A 23,200-nucleotide genomic window follows, 5' to 3' on the forward strand; every position below is an offset into this window, starting at 1 on the left:
AGCCGAGTCCCGACAGGCCACAGATGACCTGACTGGTCAGTGTGGCTGAACAGAGATGCCATGTGCTAGGGGGCAGGGCAGGGAGGCCACACGTGTGCCCCGTGGCCTGTGTGGGGAGCCTGGGCAAACATGTAATCCATGTTTTTTCTGACCGCCTGGGAACTGGGCCCCTCGCGTGAGTTCGTTGGCGGCGGTGCCCAGTCACTGGTGCCTGCACCCCTTCTTCTCCCTGCCTTGGGTTGTGCTCAGGGGTCCCTCCTGGGGGTCTCAGGGACCCCACACAGGGCCAGGGAAGAAACCCAGGTTGGTTGTGTGACAGGCAAGGGCTTACGCCCCAACTGCCCTGGCCACAGGTGCTGGGCTGAGCATGGGGTGAGGAGGAGCGGGACTTCGTCAAGTGCAGCAGAAGGGCAGGCACCGTGTGTGTGTGTGTGTGTGTGTGTGTGTGTGTGTGTACATATGTGTACTTGTGTGTGTAATGCTGGAGCCCAGAGCCTTGCTGTTATTGTGTGTGTGTGTGTGTGTGTGTGTGTGTGTGTGTGTGTGTAAACGGCGAGTGGGTGGGCGGGGTCTTGGGCCCTGGAAGGATCTGGGGCTGAGGCAGAGCACGAGACAGGGGCGGTGTGTGTTGTTGTCACCTGCTGGTTGCGGTAAGTGACCCACACACGAGGAGAGGAGTGGTGCTGCTTCTTGTGGCTGCTGAAAGCAAGAGAGAACGAGACCAGCGACAGCATCAGTGCGTGTCTGCCATGCGGAAGTGCTGGCAAATAGGACTGTATCAAAGGCATTTAGGGAGACATTAAGGAGCATTCTGGAAGGTCTGTCCTGTGGCAGGAAGTTACCCACCGCCAGAGGCGTGTTATTAAGGGTTTGTGATGTTTGCAGCATTGGCAGGTCGAATATACAAGAGGGGGACTTTTTTAGGTACAAAGATTAGAATTATTTCAAATAGGAGCCATCACGTTCTTATTTAGAATGTTAGTCTTCGAAAAAAAAAGGCAAAATGAAAAGCTTCTTTCCAACTAGATATTCTAATTTGGAAAGTGAATTTATGCGACTTAGAGCTATACGTGGACTCTCCTGCCTTCTAGCCCATGATACCAGACTGGCAAAAGAGTATTAACTATTGCAATGGAAATAATGTAGCAAATGCTTCATAGCTCTTTCTGCAGGTCAGGGACTATTGAAAGGTCATGTATTTCCTAATTCATCATCTTATTAGTTAAATAATATCTTGATATTGCAGTTTTGGACGGTAATGGCAAAGAGGGCTGGAGCAGTAGCCCAGTGGGTAGGGCGTTTGCCTTGCATGCAGCCGACCTGGGTTCGATTCCTCCATCCCTCTCAGAGAGCCTGGCAAGCTACTGAGAGTATCCTGCCCGCCCGCACGGCAAAGCCTGGCAAGCTCCCCGTGACGTATTCAATATACCAGTAACAGCAAGTCTCACAATGGAGATGTTACTGGTGCCCACTCGAGCAAATTGATGAACAACGAGAGCACAGTGCTACAGTGACAGTGATACAGAGCTATACAGATGTTTGCTTGGGGGAGGGGCTCACCCCCACTGGTGCTCAGGGGTCACTCCTGGGGGTCTGTGGGCTCTGAGAGGAGCAGGGCCGGGCCCCGGGCCAGCCACGTGAGCAGTGGGCACCCCTCCACAGTCCTTTCTCCACCCCCTGTATCTCCGATCTCGGCTCCAAGAACACTCATCCTCTCTCCCAGCTACATCAACATTATTTGAGAGAACTCCAGTTCACACTCCGCACCACGCCGAGTAAAGTCGCGTCAAAACACAGACATGTTTGTCAACACGGGCGCTGCTCTCCCCGACGAGCTGCCTCCCGGGGCCTCACTCCCAGCCGCAGCCCATCTGCCGGCCACGGAGCTGCGTGGACTCCCCGGGACCCCCCAACTGCCACGTCCGGGCGCTAATCCTTATGTCCAAGCCCCTCTGGATGGCTGGGCCACGTCCCCTGGGCCCTGCCTGTCCTCCATCAGGTCTGGCCTCTGGTGGCCTCCCTGGGAAGGGCGGGACCGAGCGATCCCTGAGGGGCCCCGGCCCCTCCTGCTCCCCGCCCCTCCAGGCTGCCGGGCAGGTGGACGCTCGGCTCTGTTAGGGCACGGCTCTGGATCTCCGACCACAGACGAGGACCACACAGGAAGGCAATCAGCAAGCAGGCGTTTATTGAGCCGGCTAGCCAGGGTCGTGCACACGCACACAGCGACACCCAGGTCCCGTGGGAGAGGCCAGACCCCGACCCAAGGTACAGGGGTTACTTCTTATCTAGGCCCAAGTTGGCCGTTAGAGCAGATTTGAAGGTCACAATTTACGTAAGTGCCCGCTCTGGGCTTCACGCGTTCTCCAGGTCCAAGGGCTGAGCTGGGACCCATGACAGTCATCTGTTTCATAGCTCAGGGGCCCGTACATTCCTCCCGGAACAAGCAGATAGTAGAGACCTGAGTGGAAACTTTACTATCTTCCTTGTCCTTGGCCCAGTCTGAGGCTGTCCTGTCCCAACAGGCTGGCGGCTATGGCCTCAGTTCCCGCACAGCCCAGGCTACCGTGCTCATCTCCACCTGGACCATCTCTGCAGCATCCCACAGGGGGCCAATCCCTGACCCCACCCGACTCTGTCTGTCCCTGGCCCCTCCTGTCCTCTGTCCATCCCTAACCCCTCTTGTCCTCTGTCCGTCCCTGACCCCGCCCGGCTCTGTCCGTAGGGACTGTCCACGCCCCGATGCAGACAGGCAGACAGAGGACAGCTCCCATCCTTTGGGATGGCCATCTGATGGCTCTCTAGCAGCTTCCTGGTGGCTCTGGGGAAATCTGGAATTTCCTTTGCAGTAACTGATGTTCTTATGTGGTTAAAGGGAAATTGTGGAGGAAGAATCCGAGTTGTTTCGAATAGTGAGTTGGCGAAGGCCGTCACGAAGCCGGAAGGTCTGGGTCAGCCATCGTGATCAAGAGGGTCCCCAGCCTCGGGGCTGACTGGATGGTGCTGCCCAGCTAAGTGCAGGCGAGGCTGGTGGGCACGTCTGATGAATGGGCGCAGGGGGTGGACGGACAGATGGACAGGTGGAGGCTGAGAAGGGTGGACGGTGGAGGGAGGGGAGAGGGTGGAGGGAAGGAAGTGATGGAGAGCTTGTGGGCACGTGGCCAGGTGGAAGGAGGGTCATGGGTGGGGGAAGGGGCTGGGCTGGACCGTGACTCTGGTGGCTGCTGTGTGGTGAGTCCCCGTTCCTCTGTACGTGAGGGGTGAGAAGCAGCGGGGATGTGACCAAGCGGAGCGCTGGGACCCCTGGCACTGCCCACCATGCTGAGCTGTCCCCCCTGCTGAAGCGGGTGTCCACAGCTGAGCCAGGATGCCCCCAGCACGCCCCCGAGAGATGCCCCCTGCCACACTCTCTGCCTTTCAGACCCCGAAGAGCAGCAGGGTCAGAGAGAGGCTAACGACTGTCCCCCACTGCCCTGTGGGGCAGCCCCTCAGGGGCCTTGAGGGGCCCCAGGGCCTCCGCCAGACTCTGGCCAGCAGCGGGCGCTGTGGGTGCCCAGTCCTGCCCTTTCCTCAGGAAGAGCGTTTCTGGCCGCGCTCACGACCCCACCCCGAGGCATCTCAGCCAGGGACGCCCCACGCTCTGCCTTAGCGAAGTCTAAGGATCGAAGTCAAAATATTCCTGGATTCCTCAGCGGATCTAGGAATATTTTTGCGAACTGGTGAAAATGCTTATGGAGAATCTAAAAAAGTATCTGAAACCGGCGTCTAGACTCGTCAGCAAAGCGTTTCTTCAGACAAACGAAAGAAAAGTTTGGAAATCGTATTGGACGGAGCCGAGAGGGAGGCGTGTGTGCACAGGTGTGCATGTTGTACAGAGCAGAGATGAAGGCACGCAAGCACAGGTGTGTGCCCCGTAGAACACAGACGATGGTGTGTGCACGTGGAGGTGTGTTGTCTGCATACATTGTGCATACATTTCCACGTGTGTGTGGTGTGCACACGTGTGGTGTATTGCATGTGAGTTGTATGCATGTGTTGTGTGTGCATGTGGTATCTGAGTGTGCGCACGTATGCACACATTGTGTGTGTGCACTGAATGTGTGCATTGCGGTGTGTCTGTGTGTAGGCACGTGAGTGTGGCCTGTGTGCCCACACTGTGGTACGTGCGTGTGTCTGCATGTATGTGTGTGGTGTGTGTTTCTCAGGACGTGTGTGTAGTCCGTGTGGCTCTATGTGTGGTGTGTATGTGTTTCTCTGTAGGTGCATGTGTTGTGTGCGTGCATGGCTTGAGCATTTCCCTCAGCCTGTGTGTGTGCCTGATGGGCATGTGTCTGCATGCACGACGTGTGCGTGTGTTTGTATGTGCGTGTGTGGTGTGTGCCGGGAGAGAGCCCCGCAGCGCCCACGGTCACACAGCCAGGCTCCTGGTCACGGACGGCGCGGGGTTTCCCGAGGCAGGGACGCAGGAGGGCGGGTTCTGGGTGGCCTCGTGGCGGGTGGGGGCTCTGGCAGGGGTGGGGTGGGCGGGTGCTGGGGCCCGTGTGTGTGCCCGCTGCCCCCGCTCACAGCCGGAACCTTCACCTGGAGCAGGAGGAAGAGGAGAGTCTGTGCCGGGATTTCCATCACCCCGGCTGGCAGTGGCCCCCAGGGGCCCCGAGGGTCTCCAGTGAGCCGGCCTCGAGCAGGCCTGGCGGGAGGGGGGAGGCGGGTGCACTAGGCAGGCGTCAGATGATCCAAACAACAGCTTCCACCACCCGAAATTCCTTGGCTGCCTCGTCTGCAGGAATGCGGCCAAAAATAAAATCCCAGACAGCTTTCCTTTCCCTTCAGCAGCGGGCCTTGGGAGGAGCTGGCAGAGGAGCGGGTGTGGGAGGGCGGGGAGGGGGAGAGGGAGGGGAGGGGGAAGGGGAGGGGAGGGCAAAGGGCAGGGGGAGGGGGAGGGGGGAGGGGGGAGGCAGAGGGCATGGGGGAGAGGGCAGAAGGGGGGGAGGGGAAGACAGAGGGCAGGGGCAGGGCCGAGCGGGTAGTGGCCTGGGCAGGGGCTGCTCTGGCCTGGACCCCCAGGCCCTCTCAGCAGCCGTCCTGGCGTGGCCATGGCCTCCTCTGTCCACTCTCCCTGCTGTCCCCTGGCGCCGCTGTGGCCTTGTGTAAACTCACACAAAAGGGCACAGCACCCAGCGGCGGTGGCTCTATCTCTCCCGCCGCCCACGTTCGGTAGTCTCACCCTTCTCCCACCCCGGAGAGGTCGATGGCGATGGTCAGGTGGAGGAAGGAACGAGGGCCAGGCTGGTAGGTATTAGTCACAGTTTATTCCATTCCTCTCTCCATCTACACCAGTCTCTCTTGTCTGTCTCTGCTTCTGTCTCTGCTCTTGTCTCTCTCTCCCCCACGCCACTTCACTCTCCTTCTCCTCTCTTCTTTCTTCTGACCCTTCTGACCCTTTTCACCCCCAGCCCACTCCTACAGTCTAGTTAAATCCTCTCTCCATGTGGAATTGGGGGAACAACTACACATAGGTGCGGTCACAATCAATAGGGGTAGAAATCTTAGCCTCAGGGAAGGCTGCTCCTAGGACAGATCCTTCCTCAGCAGGAGGACCCACCCTAGAGCAGAATCCCATGGGCGTGCCTCTCCTCTCCTTGTCCGACAAGCATGTAAGAATATAATATTAATCATTTTGTATGGATACAGTAAGAAATATCTTAAACTTATAGAATTGCTCTCCTAGGGCCATCTCGATCTAGACTACGGTGCTCAGGCCAGATAGTCTTTCCCACCCCTAGCAGGATCCTAGTCTTGTCGTTACCTTTGGATCATGACAGCATTTGTCTATGATCAAACTCTTAACTTATAGTTAAGAATCGTGGCACCTTGGCCTGGCCCATTTCGCTGCCAGGGTAGCTCACCGCTTGCCCTGGGTCCATTCAGTCCCTCGTCGGGACCCTGCTTTTGGGGTGTTAGGGACTAAGGGCAACTGAGGCTTAAGTTGAGAAAGCAGATGCCCGGGAGTGAATAATATTCAAGGCCAATCAAATCCTAAGTTACAAAGCATGATGTTAACGGTCTTCCTGGATCTATGCAAAAGGATATTACTTTAAGGTAAACTGTTCATAAGGCATAAGGAGAGGAGAAAGGCAATATTTCACTCATACATATAAAATCATAGATTTCTGGGAAACTGATCTTACAAATTAACAAAGTCTGATTAAGGGGAAAGCTGATTAACTGGGTGGGAAGGAGAGCATAGGGAAGACTGTTTACAGATAAACACAATGGAAGTGGAAGTGCTTCAGGAGCACAGTGATGGGTGTAACCAGATTGATGGGTGTAACCAGATAAACCTAAGCTTCTTGTACTCCAACAGGCCTGTAGGTGGAGACGTGGCCCAGGGCCCACCGTGGGGGCAGGATTTGTGTGGCTGGAGCACGGACACGTCCTGGCTGCTCGGCTCGGCTCGTGCCCACACGCTGCGTCCATTGTCTCTCCAGAACAGCCTTGGCTGAGCCGGTCAACTCACAGCCTGAGCCCCGGGAGGCACCTGGACCCTGCACTCCTCCCTGCCCTCCCGCCCTCCTCCCCTCCATCCTCCCTCCCTCCTCCCTCCCCTCCCCCCTCAGCCCTCCCCCATTCCTCTTCCCTTCCCTCTTCCCCTTTTAAGATTTCTTTTTTTATTTTAATTTTATTGAATCACCGTGAAATAGTTATAAGCTTTCAACTTTAATTACGAGTAAGTGAATTAAGCAAAAAAGTCATTTCAGTGACTTAAAAGCATCGCTCACATTTCTGCATTAGCCTTACAGGGAGCGTTTCCCAGAATGGAAGCAGGAGCCCTGTTAAGCGGAGTTGGGGCGCTGCCCCCCAGGTGCCCTCCTACTGGCCCGCAGCCAGCCCAGGGCTTGTGGACAGGCTGTTGGTGCCGATGATCTGCTGAGCATCTGGGACCCACCCCCGAATTCCTGGCAAGGACTCCCCGGAAACTCCCAGGAAAAAAAACCGGAAATGCAGGGTCCTCATCACAACAGACTTGGGGGCTGGCTCACCTAGGGCAGCCCCCCACCCCACGGTAACTCTGCCCTCCAGGGCTTCCATGCAAACCACTCTCTTAGGCCAGGAACCCCTCAGTGCCCCCCCCCCAGGCCCCACCCGGCAGGACCCTAGGACGAGAGGTGAGCCCCACTGGTCAGGTCCGGACCCGCCCCGCTGGTCACTCAGACGGAGAATGATTCCTAGGGGGCCTGACTGTCCTGTCCTGCTCTGGGCATGGGCGGGGTGGGGCCATGGGCCACTTCCTGTGCTGAACAAACCGGAGTAGAGGGAGGGCTGAGGGCCGGCCAAGCGAGGCCCCTCAGGGCCCTGGAGAGTGCATTGGGGACCCTCGCACGTGCCTTTCTGGTTTGTGTAGGGTTAAAATCCAAAGTGAGGTGCACGTAATCAAAATTGTATTCCCATGGAAATACTGTGCTGCTGTTGCAGGCAATCCTCAGCACCTTGGTCTGCTTCCACGCGTGAACATACATGGTAACTGACGGGCAGACATCGGACAGACACGGACAGACATGGACAGACATGGGACAGACATGGGCAGACACGGGCAGACAGGAGCTGACACGGGGAGGCTGGGTGCTGTGTCCGGCAGGAGCCTCGCGTGGTCACTATTCCCCCTCGTGCAGTCCACGTAGGGGCCCGGATGGGCGGGGGCCCCCTGCTGCCCCCACTCTATCTGGTGTGTCCCCCACGGTGCCCGGGGCGATGACTGGCCCCCAGAATAGCTGTTTGTTTTCTTGGTTCCTGCACCCCACCCCCAGCTTAAAGCATTTTCTTCAGGAGCAAATGACCAAGAAGTAACCAGATGCCCCAAATTAATTTTCATAGAAATCATCTGCTTCTTCCTGGTCTCCTGCCTCTGGACGGCTCCTGCAGGACCTTGAGGCCTGGGCAGGGCCGTTGGCTTGGGGCTGTTGCCCGAGTCTTCCTGGGACAGGGCTGTGGGCTGTGGCTTCACCGGGGCCCTGGTGAAGATCATTTGTTCCCAGCTGCTGCTCCCGTGGTCCAGGGCGCCTATCCATCCCCATCTCCCAGAATAATCCGTGTCGGGTGGCAGGGACCAGCCCCACGTCCTCCTGGGTCCCTCCTTTAGGCAGAGGGAGTGTGTCTGTCCCCAACAGAGACGGGGGATGCCGAGGCCGGGCCGACACCGCGGGCAAGGAGGCGGCTGTCCCGAGATCAGCTCACATCCTAAGGGGTCACCCCCAACCTGTCCACGCACTGAGCCCAACTGGGGAGCAGCTCGTGCCCCGCAGGGCCTCGGGTTCAGTGTCTGACCTTCTCTGAGCCCCTCAGGGTCATGTCCCCGAGGTCAGGGCTGCTCCGTCCCCCCAGAGAAGCCCACTGGGAAAGGGCCGGCGTGGAGGACAGCTGCAGTCAGGCCTCCCCGGAGCCAGGAGCGGGTGAAACCGTCTGCATGGTGAGATTCTTCCCCTCGATGGCACCAAGGACTTCAAGAACCGGCCCCGGGACGGGAGAGAGTGTTGGGGTCAGGCGCCTGATTGGTCTGAAGTGCTGCAGGGCCAGAGGCACAATGGGGGCGGGGACAGGGGAGACAGAGGGGAGGTGGCTCTGGCCCAGGCGACCACTCCCCTTCATCCTCCATCCAGGCTGTTCACTCAGGGCGACTCTCAGGGCGGCTCTCACCAGTGCACTGGCAGCTGCATCTGACGAGGGTCTGATGAGGGTCTGGAGGGCCCAGCCCTGCACAGGGACAGACCCCAGGCAGGCCGGGCCTTTCCTGTCCCAGGGGGTCCCCCAGAGTGGCCTCTGCACTGTCTGTCTGTGGTCCTGGGCCCACCTCCCACCTGCAGCCCGGCCCTTGTGCTTTTTGTCTGTGATCCAAACGCCCGCGGCTTAGAGAGGGGGACCAGGCTGGCAGGTGTGTCCCTAAGTCCCGCCTGCAAATATCAGGTTCCTGATACCTGAGCCGGCACCTGATCTCACGACAGGCCTGAAAGAGTCCCAGAGTTTCCAGGGCTGAAACCCGAGCTCAGGCCCTGCAACCCGCTTACCCAGGCTGGCCATCACTGTCACTGGATGAGGGGGTGTCGGGGAGGAGGAAACTTCCAGAAAGACGGGACCAGGAAGAGCAAGGGCAGAGCAGTCTTCACCCGCTATTTTAGCGGTTACTGGTTTTACTGCTCACACACCCCAGCGACCCGGGGACGGGGAGAAGAGGAAGTCCCTTGGCCCCTTGCTGACTCCCCTAGGCGGGTCTGGGGGCTCCACGGGGTTGACCCCAGCCCCCTCAACCTGCACTTGTCCCCGGTGCTGAAAAGCGGGGGAGGGGAGAGGCGCGCTCCCGGAACAGACCCCTGAGCTGCCGGCAGCGCCGTCAAGTCCCCAGCTGAGGGGGGGTCATCCCGGACCCGTTGGGGGCATCTCCAGCCCGAGGAGGGGGACGTCCCTAGCCTGCGTCCCTAGCCTGAGCGTGCAGTCCTGGGCAAAGGGGGGGGGGCTCCGTGCGCGCGGGGGTCTTTCCTAGTCTCTTTGGGGGGCGCCCCGGGCCGAGGGGAGGGCAGGGAGCATCTCCAGCCCGTTTTGGGGGCGTTTCTAGCCCGTTTGGGGGGCGTTCCTAGTCCATACGGGGCGCGTCTGCAGCCCAAGCCGGGCAGAGAGGGGGTTATTCCTAGTCTGTTTGGTGGTGTCCCTAGCCCGTGCGGGGGGGGGGGGGGGGTGGTCCTAGGCTGTGCGGAGTGTCCCTAGCCCGTTTGGGGCGTCCTTTGCCCGAGCTGGGCGTCCCGTCCTTAGCCGAGCGGGGAGTGTCCCTAGCCCGTTTGGGGAGCGCCCCCAGCCAGTTTGGGTGGGTGGGTGGGGCGTCCCTAGCCCGTTTGGTGGACGTTTCTAGCCTGTGAGGGGAGTGTTCCTAGCCCGTTTGGGGGGCGTCCCCAGCCCGTTTGGGGGGTCGTTCCTAGCCCGTGCGGGGAGTGTTCCTAGCCCGTTTGGGGAGCGTCTCCAGCCAGTTTGGGTAGTGGGGGGGGTGGCGTCCCCAGCCCGTTTGGGGGGTCGTTTCTAGCCCGTTTGGGGAGCGTCTCCAGCCAGTTTGGGTGGTGGTGGGGGGGGGCGTCCCTAGCCCGTTTGGGGGACGTTCCTAGCCCGTGCGCGGGGAGTGTTCCTAGCCCGTTTGGGGGGGCGTTCCCAGCCCGTTTGGGGGGTCGTTCCTAGCCCGTGCGGGGAGTGTCCCCAGCCCGTTTGGGGCGCGTTCCCGGTCCGTGCGGGGAGTGTTCCTAGCCCATTTGGGGGGGCGTCCCCAGCCCGTTTGGGGGAGAGCGTTCCTAGCCCGTGCGGGGAGTGTTCCTAGCCCGTTTGGGGGGGCGTCCCCAGCCCGTTTGGGGGAGGCGTTCCTAGCCCGTGCGGGGAGTGTCCCCAGCCCGTGCGGGGCGCGTCCCCGGCCCGTGCTGGGCGCGTCCCCAGCCCGCCCGCGGGGCGCCCCCAGCCCGAGGAGCCGGCCGGCCGGGCCGAGCGGGGGCTCCGCGCGCGCGGGGGCGGGCGGGCATGCGCGGACGCGGGGGGCGGCGCGGCGGCGGCGGGTGGGCGGGCGCGGGGCGGGCGCCGGCCGGGCAGACGCGGGCGCGGCGCGATGGGGCCGGGCGCGCGGCGGGGCGCGCTGCGGGCCGGGGCGGCGGCGCTGCTGGCCGGGGCCAGCTGCCTGTGCTACGGCCGCTCGCTGCGGGGCGAGTTCGTGCACGACGACGTCTGGGCCATCGTCAACAACCCCGACGTGCGGCCGGGCGGCGCGGCCCGCGGCAGCCTCTTCGCCAACGACTTCTGGGGCCGGGGCATGGCCGACAGCGGCAGCCACAAGTCCTACCGGCCGCTGTGCGTGCTCACCTTCCGGTGCGTGCGGGGCCCCGCGGGGATGCGGGGCGCCGGGGGATGCGGGACTCGGGGCGCGCGGGGACCGCGGAGCGCGCGGGGGATGCGGAGCGCCCGGGGATGCGGAGCGCGGGGGATGCGGAGCGCGGGGGATGCGGAGCGCGCGGGGGATGCGGAGCGCGGGGGATGCGGAGCGCGGGGGATGCGGAGCGCGGGGGATGCGGAGCGCGCGGGGGATGCGGAGCGCGCGGGGATGCTGAGCGCCAGGGATGCGGGGCGCCGGGGGATGCTGAGCGCGGAGGATGCGGAGCGCCGGGGATGCGGGGCGCGGGGCCCGGCCCGGGGCGGGAAGGCTGCGGCCCTGCGCACCCCGCCCGCGTGGGGGACCTGTCCCGCGGGGGACAGCCGTGCGGAGGAGGACAGCGGCCGTGCCGGGCCCCGCGGGCGGGGGCGGAGGGTCGGAGCCGCCGCGCGGGACCCGGGGGACCGTGATTCAGCGTTTCTGGGGGAGCCGGGCAGGGCGCGGGAAGAGCCGCCTCACCTCCGGCGCCGCTGTCGTGCGTCTCGGCGTCCAGAGTGCCGGTGGCCTGGGCTGGCGCGGGCTGGTCCGGCCCTGGCGCGGGCGGTCGCCGTGGGCTCCCCCTGCCCCCTCCGGGAAAGTTCCCGGCGCGGAGCCCTCTGGGTGAGTGACGCCGCCGCTCCCGCGGGGCTCCGGCTTCCAGGTCCACTTGCCCGTGCGGGGATGGATGCGCCCCCTCAGCGAAGCGCAGCTCACAGTGGGGGCGTGGTTCGCTCCAGGATCCCTGGGGTGAAGGCCAGGACCTGATGAGGGGGAGGAGAAGGGCCTGCGTGATATGGACTTCTAGAACGTTTTCTTAGCCCTGCCGGACCTGGCAGGGACAGGGGGACTGGGAGGAGGGGGGTGCAGCTCTGAGCTCCGAGTTTGATCCCTTGGGCCTCTCCCAGCTCATCTCCCCAGGCTCGGGTTCACTCTGGAGAGGAAGAGGAAGGAGGAAGGAGCCCTGAGGAGGGGAGGGCAGGGGCCGAGTTCTTCCAGGACAGGGTCAGGGGTGCCCAGGGTCAGGTGTGTGGGCCTGGCCCCAGCCACCCTGGCAGAGCGTGAGGCCCACGTGTGTGAGCATGGTGATGGTGGGGGCATCTGGGGGCAGTGGGGCAGGTGGGGGGTGGCGAGGGCCTGGCGGGTGGCTTTGCCAGCAGCTGCCTTCTTCCTTTCACTGCTGAGACACCTGACAGGTCCCCTCCCACCTTACTTTGGGGCGTGGGAACTTGCAGGTGGTGGCCGGAAGCCTAGGTGGTGCCGGGCGCACTGTGGGTCACCGAGGGTACTGCGAGGACTCCCTATGCTGGGCCCAGCCCCTACCCATGCTCACCCCATCATGGTAGGTGCCGCCTCTGACCTCAGTGGGGATCAGGATCCGGATGTTGAGGCCAGCGGGTCCCGGAGCTTCCTTGTCTCTGCTACCCCCCCCCCCCCTTGGAAGAATTGCCCCTGGAGAAAGCCCTTTGCGTAGCTAAACCAGTGCCCTCGGATAGGTAAAGGTCTGCCCCTCTCGTCTTGATGGCACCTCGGTCGGCACTGCCCAGAGAGTGCCGCTCTCCCGGTACCCGCTGTCTGTGCCTGCTCTCGGCCCGTCAGGCTGTTGGTCCGCCTCCCCCCCACACACACTGTCGGTCCGCCTCCCCCCCCCCCCCCCCACACACACTCTTTCTCTTTTGTTTCTCTTAATCTCTGGCATCCCTGCGCCAGGCCTGCTTACCCAGGGCTGGTGCCCGGTGGCCGCTGTGTCTTGTCTGTCTGCTTCTCCGAAGTGCAGGGCCCCGAGGGGGCAGTGTCGGGTTTACACCCATCTCTCCACATCAGCCCATGTTCCCATCATGGCTCTGGACATCCGCCCTCGCCCTCCCTGCTTCCCAGACTCCGCCAGTCTCCCTGCCAGCTTTCGCACATGCCCAAAGTTACTTTCCACCCGGTGTGAGCGCAGGGCCTGGTGTCATCACTCCCAACGGGGACACCCCGTTCCTGGCGCCATTGGTCCAGCAGACTCGTCCTTCCTGTCGCCCTTTCTGCGTTTGTCAGAGGTGGTTGGACGTGTGCATGGATGCAAGTGTGGACTCCTCCCTCCCCCACTTCCTCCCCTCCCACCCTCCCTCCCTCTCTCTCTCTCTCTTTGGCGTACACCTGGCGGTGCTCAGAGCTTAGTCCTGGCTTTGCGCTCAGGGATCACTCCTGGCAGTGCTGGAGAGCCCGTATGTGATGCCGTGGATCGAACCCAGGTCAGCCGTGTGTCAGACCAGCCCTGCCCGCTGTACTGTGGCCCTCCACCCCTCTCTGGTTTGTTTTGGGGGCACTCCTGGGTGTTCTTCAGGGGCCATCCCACACCGCGATTCCCGGCCTCGTGCAGCGTTTCTTGCCTGCTGGTCTGCTCGTGCCCACGGGGAGCTGTCCTGCTCGGAGTCAGAGCCCTGGGGTCTGCTCGGAAGCGGGAAGCGCGGCGTACCTTTCTGCAGGCGGCACATCGCTTAGGGATCGAGGTGACTTCTGCGTCACTCTGTGTCTGTGAGATGTGCCATTGGGGCACTGGGCAGTGTGGACCTTCGATGCTACCATCTGCCTGGTGGCCAACACCGCTTTTGGTCTTTCATCTTTCCTCACTCATGCGTAGCTTTAAAAATATTTTTTCTCTTAAACTTCACCCCAGTCACTTGATTCTCTCTCACCCTCTCATGCATGCAGGTAGCTCTCGCGTAGCTGGTTAGCAGTACAGGAATGTGGATGTGTTTCAGTTCCGATTCCACGGCCTGAGACTTTTCTGACTCCCTGCGGTTAGCCGAGTTCCCGCCGGTGACTCAGGTTCTCTACCTGCAGATCACAGACCTTCGCCTTTGGTCTTTCCTCACTTAACCGCACTGTCGCACTTTGTCTCCGTGAGTGGACGGAGATGCAGAGAGCCGCCCTAGTTGGTTCTGGGTCTCCGAGGGGAAGCTGTGGCCTCGCCACTGGCTGTCGCTTCCATAGTGTCCTCTGCCGGGGGGGGGGGGGGCAGATGCCTGATCAGTTTGTTGAGACGTTTTGTTGGATCTGTGGCTCTTGTTCCTCTGGTTCTCTGACCCTCAACGTGTCCTGTGCTGGGTCACTGACTCCGCGTGTGCACTGACCCTTCTGCGTCCCAAGCGTGGTGCAGGCCGTGTTCTTCCTGCCAGGGCTTTTGCAGCTGGGCCGTGAGAAGTGTTGGTCCCATTCGGGAGGTGGGTTCCTGAGCCTCGGGAAGCCGTTTCTTCAGGGTCGGGGGTCACCAACAGTGCCCCAGTGCCCCGCGGGTGTTGTGATGCCTTGTCTCCTGCCGGTCATGCTTTGACTGTCCAGTTTTCTGGTCCCCAGGGAGCTGGCCTGAGTCACTGCTTTTGCCACATTTCACAGCTTGCTGTCGAATCTCATTTCTGTTTGGAGTTCTTAAACCTGAAAGGGGTTTTTGTCTTTATCTTTGCCAAGTGTGTCCAAGAGTCCTGTGGCAGTCAGCGAGCCTGAGGGAGGTGTCACAGGCGGTTTGGTGCCGAGACTGGTGTCCTGTACTGTCCTGTCGTGACAGCCGAGCGTGCCCATCACTGTTGGCTGCATGGTTGTCATGTGACATATGGGGTGTGTGCGTGAAGAGGGGGCTGTGTTGATTTATTTCTGGGCCCCCAAGAACACCTGGCAGGGCCACTCGTAGCTCAGCCTGTGCTAGGAGCTGGACGTGGGGTCTGGCACTGCGGGGCATGTGCCCAGCCCCCGAGCCGTCTCCACACACGCCTGCAGCCTTCTGGGAGTGAGGGAGCAGGACTGTCCCACTCGTGTCCGCCAGGCCCTCTGCAGCCCTGCTGATGTCACCCACAGCACCCCCAATCCCAGCACCCCACTCCATGAAACACCCCCATCACACACCCCAGTCCACAGACCCCCTGACCCGCAGAACGCTGATCCACAGATCCCCAACCTGGAGAACACTGACACACACAACACTGACCCGGCGGAGAACAGTGACCCACAGAACCCTGGCCCACTGACCCTCTGACCCACAGAACCCCTGACCCACAGAACACTGATCCACGGACTCCCCGACCTGGAGAACACTGACCCACAGAACCCTCCCTGACCCAATGACCCTCCGACCCACAGACTCCCTGACCCGGAGAACAATGACCCACAGAACCTTGGCCCAGTGACCCTCTGACCTGCAGACCCCCTGACCCACAGACCCCCTCCAACCCACAGAACACTGACCTGCAGACGCCCTGACCCAGGGAAGCCAGCGTGGCCGTCTGGGGCAAACCCCAGCACCCTGTGCCCGGCTGCCTGCCCCCCGCCCCCCACCCCACCCTGCTGGCCCGTGTGTGTCTGGAGGTTTGACTTTAAGCTGATTCGCCTGGAGCCGGGCGCGGCCTCGGGTAGTGGGAGACTGTTGACACCAGTAGCCTGGTGGGACCTGGACTCGGGACTCTGTCCCAGGGCGTGCGCCGTGCTTGGGTGCTCGGCGGGTAGATGGGCTGGTCGTGGGCCTGGCTGAGTGGGGCGCGACAGGCCCCGCTGGGTGTGGGGCCGTGAGGGGTGTCTGGGGGCCCCGCTCACCCCTGCTGGCGTCCTGCAGGCTGAACGTGTACCTGACGGGCATGGACCCGTTCTACTTCCACGCCGTGAACGTGGTGCTGCACTGGCTGGCCAGCGTGGTGCTCATGCACGCCTGTGACACGGCTGTCTTCAGGGACCCCGCGCGCGCCTTCCTCACCGCCCTGCTCTTCAACGTCCACCCCGTGCACACGGAGGCCGTGAGTGTCCCGCCGCGTCCCCACCCCAGGGTCCCCCGCCCCCGCGCCACAGCCCCACACGCCCCTGCCTCCCCGGCCCAAGTTCCCATCGCCCGGTGATTCCCAGCACGTTGGCCGGGGGTGCTGGCCAGCCGCTGAGGGCGTCCAGCACCGTGGACACTCGTGAACGTGTCGGTGGGCTGCGGGCTGTGGGAGCCAGGCGGGTGAGGAGTGTGCGGGAGACATGCGTGTCCGCGGTGCCAGCCCTGCCTGAGGGTGCGGGGCAGAGAGCAGCTGGGCGCATGCTTGGGGCACCAGGTGTGTTCCGGTTCTGGCCCAGGTCCGGTGCATCTGGCCCGGCTCTGCTGCCCAAGGGCGGGTGTGTCCCTGCGGCCTGTGCTGATGGGGGGTCAGCCACCCCGTCTGGCCTCGGGCGTATGAGGAAGGGGTGGGGCCAGTCCCCGAGGCAGGAGGATCCCGGGGCCACCCCAGGGTGCAGGGGCCCAGGAGCCTCTCCTGGAGGGAACAGACACTCGCAGAGCCGGGAGGGGCTGGGAGCAAGTGAGCAGATCCGGGTCCGAGGGCAGCCGGCCTCACCCCTTCACTGCCAGCGTGACCTCACCTGCTTCTGGGGCACAAGGCCGGAGCTCCTGTCCAGAAACTCCTCTCAGCGCCCATCTGCTGGGGCCCGCCCAGGTCACTGGAGGTGATGGGCCTCCTCCCGCCACCCCTACCCCCACCCCGTCCCCCTGCCCCCCTCCCCACCTCCCCGCCACGCTCTACCTCTGTCTCCTGACCACCTTCCGCCCCTGCACCCCTGCCTCCTTCCTATATCCACCCGGCACCCCTGCCTCCTGCCTCCTTCCTCCCCCACCCCTGCACCCCTGCCCCCTTCCTCCCCCTCCCCTGCCTCTTGCTCACCCAGCACCTCTTGCTGGCCTGGGCCTGGACAGGGTGCCAGAGACGAGGGCTTGCTCTGAGCCCTCGGCTGAGCCGGGCATCCCTGGGTGTTTGGTGGTTTGGAAGTGGCAGCGTCCGTCACATGGACGCGACTGTAGCCAACCCTCCCCCCCCCCCCCCCCCAGCTCTGCTGGCCCGTTGGCTGCTGCCCTCTCAGATGTGGTGCTGCCAGCTGCCCTTCTGCGCGACTCTGGCAGCTTCCTGCCCGCGAGGCTGGGCCCATTAGCTATGCCTGCCTCCTGCCAGCCGTTCTGCCCAGCTGGCACCGCGAGCTCTGTCTGAGAGGAGTGGCCCCGAGCCCAGATGCCCACCACATGCCGGCGGTGCCCACAGGGTCTGGCCGCAGCCTGGCCGCTGTCCCGGCTCGTGCCCGCCCTGCCGCAGCCCCCTCTGTGGCCAGTGAAGTCGGGGCCAGGACTCGCCTGTCCTGGTGGGGACATGGGAGGAGCCCCCCAGCCCCCTCCCCGTAGTTTCTCATCTTTAAGCTGAGCTTGCTAGTAAATTTCTGGTGGGCCCCGATCACGCGGCTCAGAGCCCATGGGGGGGCCCTGCTGCCTCATCCCTGGCGCCCACGTGGCTCCTGGGGGGTCCCCTGCCTGGCACCAGAACCGCCGTGTCCTGGGTCCTCAGCGCTGAGGAGGGGCACAAGCCCCCTCCTGCGCCCCGGGGCTACCCCTGCCTCCCCTGCCTGTGCCCTGCCCGGTGCTCTGGCTGTCCTTGGAGGAGGTGCAAGGGGCCGAGGCGAGGCCCTTGGGGAGAGCAGGAACCCCATAGCCCCCACCCCCACGGGCCCCTGAGCCGACTCTGCCTGCAGGTGGCGGGGATCGTCGGCCGGGCGGACGTGCTGGCCTGCCTGCTCTTCCTGCTCGCCTTCCTCGCCTACCACAGGTACGCGCCGCCACGGGACACGCGGGTCGCGGGTCGTATGCGTGCACCTGCGTGTGTGTGGCCTGTGTGCAGTGTGGATGGTGGGAGGTGTGTGTTTGTGTGTACAGCACGTGTGTGGCCGGAGTACCTGGATCGCGTGTTAGGTGTGATGTGTGTATGCACAGGCACGTGTGTGGTGTGGGCTACGCTTGGTACATGTGGCGTGTTGTGCTGTGTGGCGTGCACACGTGTGGCGGGGGGTTGTGTGAATGTGTGTGGCATGCTCAGCGTGCACACATGGATAGTGTCTGGTGTATGGCGTGCGTGTTTGTAGCATGTGGTCTGATGTCCACGTATGTGCCGTTGTAGTATGTGCTGTTCCTGCACATGGAGTGTGTGGTGAGTGTGGAATGTACACGTGTGCGGTGCGTGCCTTGTGGTGCGTGCCTGTGTGGTGGCCGTGTAGGTAGCGTGTGTGGCATTGCTGTGCACGTGCGTGTAGTGTGTGTGACATGTGTGCACATTTGTGTAGTCTGTGTTGTATTTATTGCTGTGTGTGCGTGTGTAGCGTGTGTGCATGTGTGTCGTGCATGTGGTCTGGGACCTGGTCTGTGGCACGTGTGCGTATGGGCCAGGCAGATGGTGTGCGCCATGTATCTGCACATGTGTCGTGTGCACGTGCTGTGTGTTTGCCCACGTGCTGTGCACCTGCTCCTGTGTCCTGTGTGTGCTGTGTGTATGCCTGTGTGCTCTCCACCTGCACGTGTGTGTCACGTGTGTGCTGTCTGTCCCTGTATGCTGCGCGTCTGCACATGTGTGTCGTGTGCACACGCTGTGTCTGTGCCTACATACTCTCCATCTGCATGTGTGTAGTGTGTCTGTGTGCTGTATGTGCCTGTTTGCTGTACCCCTGCACGTGTGTGTCACGTGTGTGTGTTACGTGTGCTGTGAGTGTGTGTGCCAGTTGTGAGTACGCATGAGCGTGTGTACAGCCGTGTGAGGGGGCTGAGCACTGGCTGAGGGAGGGTCTGGGGGGGACAGGACAGGGAGCCTCGTGTCCATGCTGAGCTGGGCCTGGCCGGGAGGGGGATGGGCCCTAGGACCCAGCCGGGAGGGGGCAGGACCCCAGCGGGCAGCTCCCGGCACCCGGGGTCATGCAGGGACCCCACGTCCTACACTGTCCCTGCATGAGGGGAGGCCAAGTCCCTGTGTGTGGGCTGAGGCGGTGAGGGGGCTTGGACCCCCACTCCCAGCACCCCCAGCCCTGCTCTGAGCCCCGTGTCCATCACCCTCGCGTGACTGCTCAGCGGCTGCTCAGTGGCAGACACGCAAAGCCCGTGTCGCGGCCCAGGGAGGGACAGCTGGGGCCGGCCGGGCCTGAGAGGCGGCGGCGTGTTTGGCGTCTGCCTGCTGCATGGCCTCTTCTCGCTGGCCCACAAGCACCGGGAGCCCTGGGAGGGCCGTGTCGGAGGGTCACCCGGTCACGTGGCCTGACCCTTTCCCGACAGCGGGTAGGGACACTTGCCTAAGGCATCGGCAGCCCAAAGCGATGGTCTCTCTGCCGGTTCTCAGCCTCCTACCCTGGGGTGCAGCCCCTGCGGCCTCCCGTGACCCCCATGAACACGCTTCAAGGGGCTGGAGAGGTGCAGGGGGCATCTGCCCTGCACAGGGCTGGCCCCAGCTGACCCCAGCATCCACTTGGCCCTGAGCTCACTCAGCGCTAACCCGGAGCACCGCCCCACGGGGCAGCCGGGGGGTGGGGGTGGGGAGCCCGTGCCCGCAGCCCCTCACCCGAGCCTCTGTCCCGCGCAGGGGTGTGGCCGGCGCGTCCCCCGGCTGCCTGCTGCTCAGCCTGTGGCTGGGCACCTGCGCCATGCTGGTGAAGGAGACGGGCGTCACCGTGTTCGGCGTCTGCCTGCTGCACGACCTCTTCTCGCTGGCCCACAAGCACCAGGAGTCGTGAGTGTCTGGGCCGGGCGGGGCCGGGCCAGGGAGGGGGCGTCTGTGCCCCAAGCCCCGCTGGGCGACATCTGGCGCAGACCTGCAGACGCGGGGGCGTGTTCACAAGGCCCAGACCCTACCCCAGTGCAGGGTCCAGCCCTGCGACCTGCCAGCCCCTCCCCGCCCCCTCCCCTCCCCTGCCCCGCCCCTCCTTCCCTCTCCCCTCCCCCCCCTCCCCTTGCCCCTCCCCTCCCCCTTCCCTTGCCCTCCCTCCCCCTCTCCGCCCCTTTCCCCTCCCCAACCCCTCCATTTCCTCCCTCCCCTCCCCTCTCCTCCCCCTCCCTTCTCCCTCCCCCCTCCTTTCCCTTCTCTCTCCCCTCCCCCTTCCTTTGCTCCCCTCCCCCTTTCTTCCTGCTCCCCTTTCCCCTCCTCTCTCCTCCCTACTCATTTATGGGGAGTCCTCCCCAGGTGGTGTTCCCAGCTGCCCGCCCCCGTCTGTCTGGGTCAGGCCTGGATGTGGTCACTGCCGCGTCCTTGCATCCTCAGGGGCAGCGTCCGCTCTCCAGCTGCCCGGCGGAGACACTGCCTGGGTAGGGCCCTCGGACAGGGACATCTGGCTGCCGGCTGCGGCCTCCCAGGGGCTCCTGCCTCGCGCTGTCTGTCAGCCTCTGTCCCCATCCGCAGCCCAGCTGTCGTGTGACCCACCAGCAGGCCACCAGCCCCCTCCCTTCCAGAGCGCACTGACCGCCCAATCCGCCGGGCTATGTTCTGCAGGTCGTGGTGCCTGGGAGGGCGGGGGGCCCGGGCAGAAGCCCCCCAGCCCCCAGCACTCTGCCCCCTGTTCCACTTTCTCTTTTCTGATGTCCGTGAGGTTGTGGGGTGAGCGTGAGAAGCACACCCCCTGCTCAGTGAGCAGAGTCCCTGCGAGGGGCCCCGTGGTCAGGCTGGGGTTGAGACTGTAAGTGAGGGGCAGCCCTCAGGCCTGGGGGTGTCAGCATGCACGGGGGCAGCGGCCTTGCCCTCACTCCTGTCCTGGTCACATCAGGGCCCCATGCCGCTGCCGCTTGCCCTGGGGCAAGGCGGGTGCACCGGCCCCTTGGGACTCAGGTCTGCGCCTCATACTCTGCCCCCAGGCTGCCCCACGGGTGACGGCTGCCATGACCCTCAGTGGTGGCTCCCCGCAGGCCCCGTGTGTTGACTTGCTCCTGGCCACAGGGCTGAACGCTCAGGGCGCAGGCTCAGGAGCTGGGCTGAGCCGTGGACACTGTTACGTCATTTCTCTCCCCGTGCTGAGTTTGCGTGTTTCCGAGGGACCTGCTGGCCCAAGGAGCCCCCAGCTGGGGGTGGTTTGTCCCCAAGGGCACTCCTGGCCCGAGTCTGCGTCTGTGCGGTCTCAGGAGCTCTGAGGGTGCTGGTGCTCGGGGCTCGGGCAGAACCTGGAGGCCACTGTCACTCAAGTATCTTGGCTGCTGACATGGCCGTTCCAGCTGTGCGTGCCTGGGGGGGACCCCCGAGAGTCCGCACAGGGAGTGACCCCACCAGTTCCCCCGCCCCCAGGCTTGACCCTTTATCCGCCTGTTCAGTCACACGGGTTGACATGTTGGCTGTCCCTGGCCACTCTGAGTGGTGCCCAGGTGCCCAGTGGTATCCCGGGTGTGTGCCTGGAGCTCCCACCCGCGGAACCCCGCAGCCCTCTGGGCTGGCTCCGGCCGACGCGTCCCTTTTAGCTTGTGTATTTAGGGGCTGGGGACGGGCCCATCTGGGCTAGTTCCCTGTGTTTGGAGACGGCAGATTTCAGGGCCGTGTGACCTGGGCTGGGCTGTGCTTGTTGGTGCCATTCCTGCCCTCACACTGTGGCTGGATCTCTGTGAGTGTCACCCAGGAAGCACATGTCCATTTCCCGCACACGGTGTGCCGTCCGGAAAAGCCCATTGATTGCGAGGCCCCAGCAGCCGCTCCTCGAAGGTCAGCATCAAAGATCCACTCAGTGATTTCTCCCTCCAGAGTATCGGGGAAATGCTGAAAGGAAACCTAAGTATGGATGTTCAGAGGATGAAAGCAATTAATATGCCATAATTCAGGGGGGAAAATGAAACCACCCACACCAAGCACCCGGCCCGGTGGGAGGAGGCCGGAGGGGGCGAGTCACGTCCCGGCTCTGCCTCGGCTCCGGGCGACTCTCGCTGCGTGGCCATGAGTCGTGTCTGTCTGTCTGTCTGTCCTCTTGCCCCTGGCTGTGCCGGATCCGCCTGCGAGCTGGAGACTGAGGCGGCGTTGAGGGGGACCACGGTGTCCAGAACGTTCTGGCGCTGCCCTGCGTGCTGTGGGGAGACAGCTGTGCTCGGGGCGGGGCGGGGCGGGGTTCTCACTTGTTTGTTCTGTTTCCCGGCGGAGCTGGACACGGCAGGAGCACGATGTGGGGGCGCAGGCCGGTCTGGGGGGCTGGTTTGGGCGCAGCGTTGCTCTCATTCCACTTTACCCTCCCAGGATGTTTGTTTGCTTTCTCGGGGTCACCTTGGGTCACTTGCTGTTCCGGGCAGTTCCGGGGCCGGCCGGGCCGGGCTGCCGCTGCTCTGTTTCCTGTGGCTCATTGTGCCGTGCAGGGGGTGGGGGCCAGGGGCCCCGCCACGGCCCCAGAAGTGAGAGTGGGCCCTGTGCGGGCAGGGCAGGGCAGCCCAGGGTTTCCGGCCCCCCTTTTCCGCCCCGGGTTCTTGGCCACTGGAGCCGGCCTGGCCAGCCGCACGATGGACAGAAGGTGTCGGAATCGGGAACCAGGCTCAGCCCTGGCGCCCCAGCCCTTGCTTCCTGCCTCCCGGGGGCTGGGCCTGCCCGCCTGACCCCGCCTTCCTCCCTCCCCCTAAGTCCCCCCTGGCCTCAGGGCTCCGGACTGCCTGGTGCGAGGGCAGGGTGGCCGTTTTTCTTCTCCCCTGGCAGACCTGCCTCTGTCCAGCCCCACCTGCTGGGAGAGGCCGGCCGGGCCCCGTGTCCCTCTCTCACTCCTCACATCCCCAGAAGGGAACAAACGCAAGATCCCCTCCCTGTGACCAGGGCTGTGGGGGCCCGGGGACACGCGGGCAGCCGACTCAGGGACACCCAGAGACACCGAGGCCAGTGTCTGCCCCACCAGGCAGATCCAGGGCAAGGCAGGGCAAGGCAGCACGTGAGAGCACAGTGGCACATGTGTGCGGGTGAGAATGTCTGTGTGCAGGGCCGGAGTCATGTACGTGTTTGTGTGCGTGACTGCACATGTGTGCATGCGCTGACTATGGACATGTGTGCACGGGACTGCACCGCCAGGTGCCGGCGCCTGCCCTGGTGCTGATTCGACGTTTTCAGCTGCCACTTTCCTCCCGAGGTCCCGGTGGGTCTCTCCCCGCCCCTGGGTCTCACGCTGTTCGGCTTTCCTGATTTGCTTACTGGTGTTGGCTATTCTTCTCTTTTTCTTTATTTTTTAAATTTATTATTATTATTTGCTTTTTGGGTCACACCCGGCGATGCACAGGGGTTACTCCTGGCTCTGCACTCAGGAGTTACTCCCGGAGGTGCTCAGCGAACCATTTGGGATGCTGGGAATCGAACCCAGGGTCGGCTGTGTGCAAGGCAAACGCCTACCTGCTGTGCTATCTTTCCAGCCCCTTCTCTCTCTTTTTCTTTTTTTTTTAATTGAATCAAGCAAGGCACACAGTTACAGAGTGTCCCTGTAGTTTGGAGGCACACAGTTACAAAGTATCCCTGACAGTTCTAGTTACAAAGTATCTCTGACGGTTCC

General features: G+C 63.2%; 1 protein-coding gene across 1 annotated transcript in view; it reads left to right on the top strand.

Moving 5' to 3' along the window:
- The first annotated feature begins 10,610 nt into the window (after nucleotides 1-10,610).
- The window catches only part of TMTC1 (transmembrane O-mannosyltransferase targeting cadherins 1), a 40,436-nt gene continuing 27,846 nt past the window's right edge, over nucleotides 10,611-23,200 (top strand). Inside the window, exons 1-4 of the mRNA XM_056107806.1 lie at nucleotides 10,611-10,881; nucleotides 15,507-15,684; nucleotides 17,438-17,511; nucleotides 19,303-19,449. Coding sequence (XP_055963781.1) covers nucleotides 10,625-10,881; nucleotides 15,507-15,684; nucleotides 17,438-17,511; nucleotides 19,303-19,449 — 656 coding nt within the window. The 5' untranslated portion in view covers nucleotides 10,611-10,624. The remainder of the gene's footprint in view (nucleotides 10,882-15,506; nucleotides 15,685-17,437; nucleotides 17,512-19,302; nucleotides 19,450-23,200) is intronic.

The sequence above is a fragment of the Sorex fumeus genome, unplaced genomic scaffold, assembly GCF_029834395.1.
Source record: "Sorex fumeus unplaced genomic scaffold, SorFum_2.1 ptg000177l, whole genome shotgun sequence".
In the NCBI taxonomy this organism is placed as follows: Eukaryota; Metazoa; Chordata; class Mammalia; order Eulipotyphla; family Soricidae; genus Sorex; species Sorex fumeus.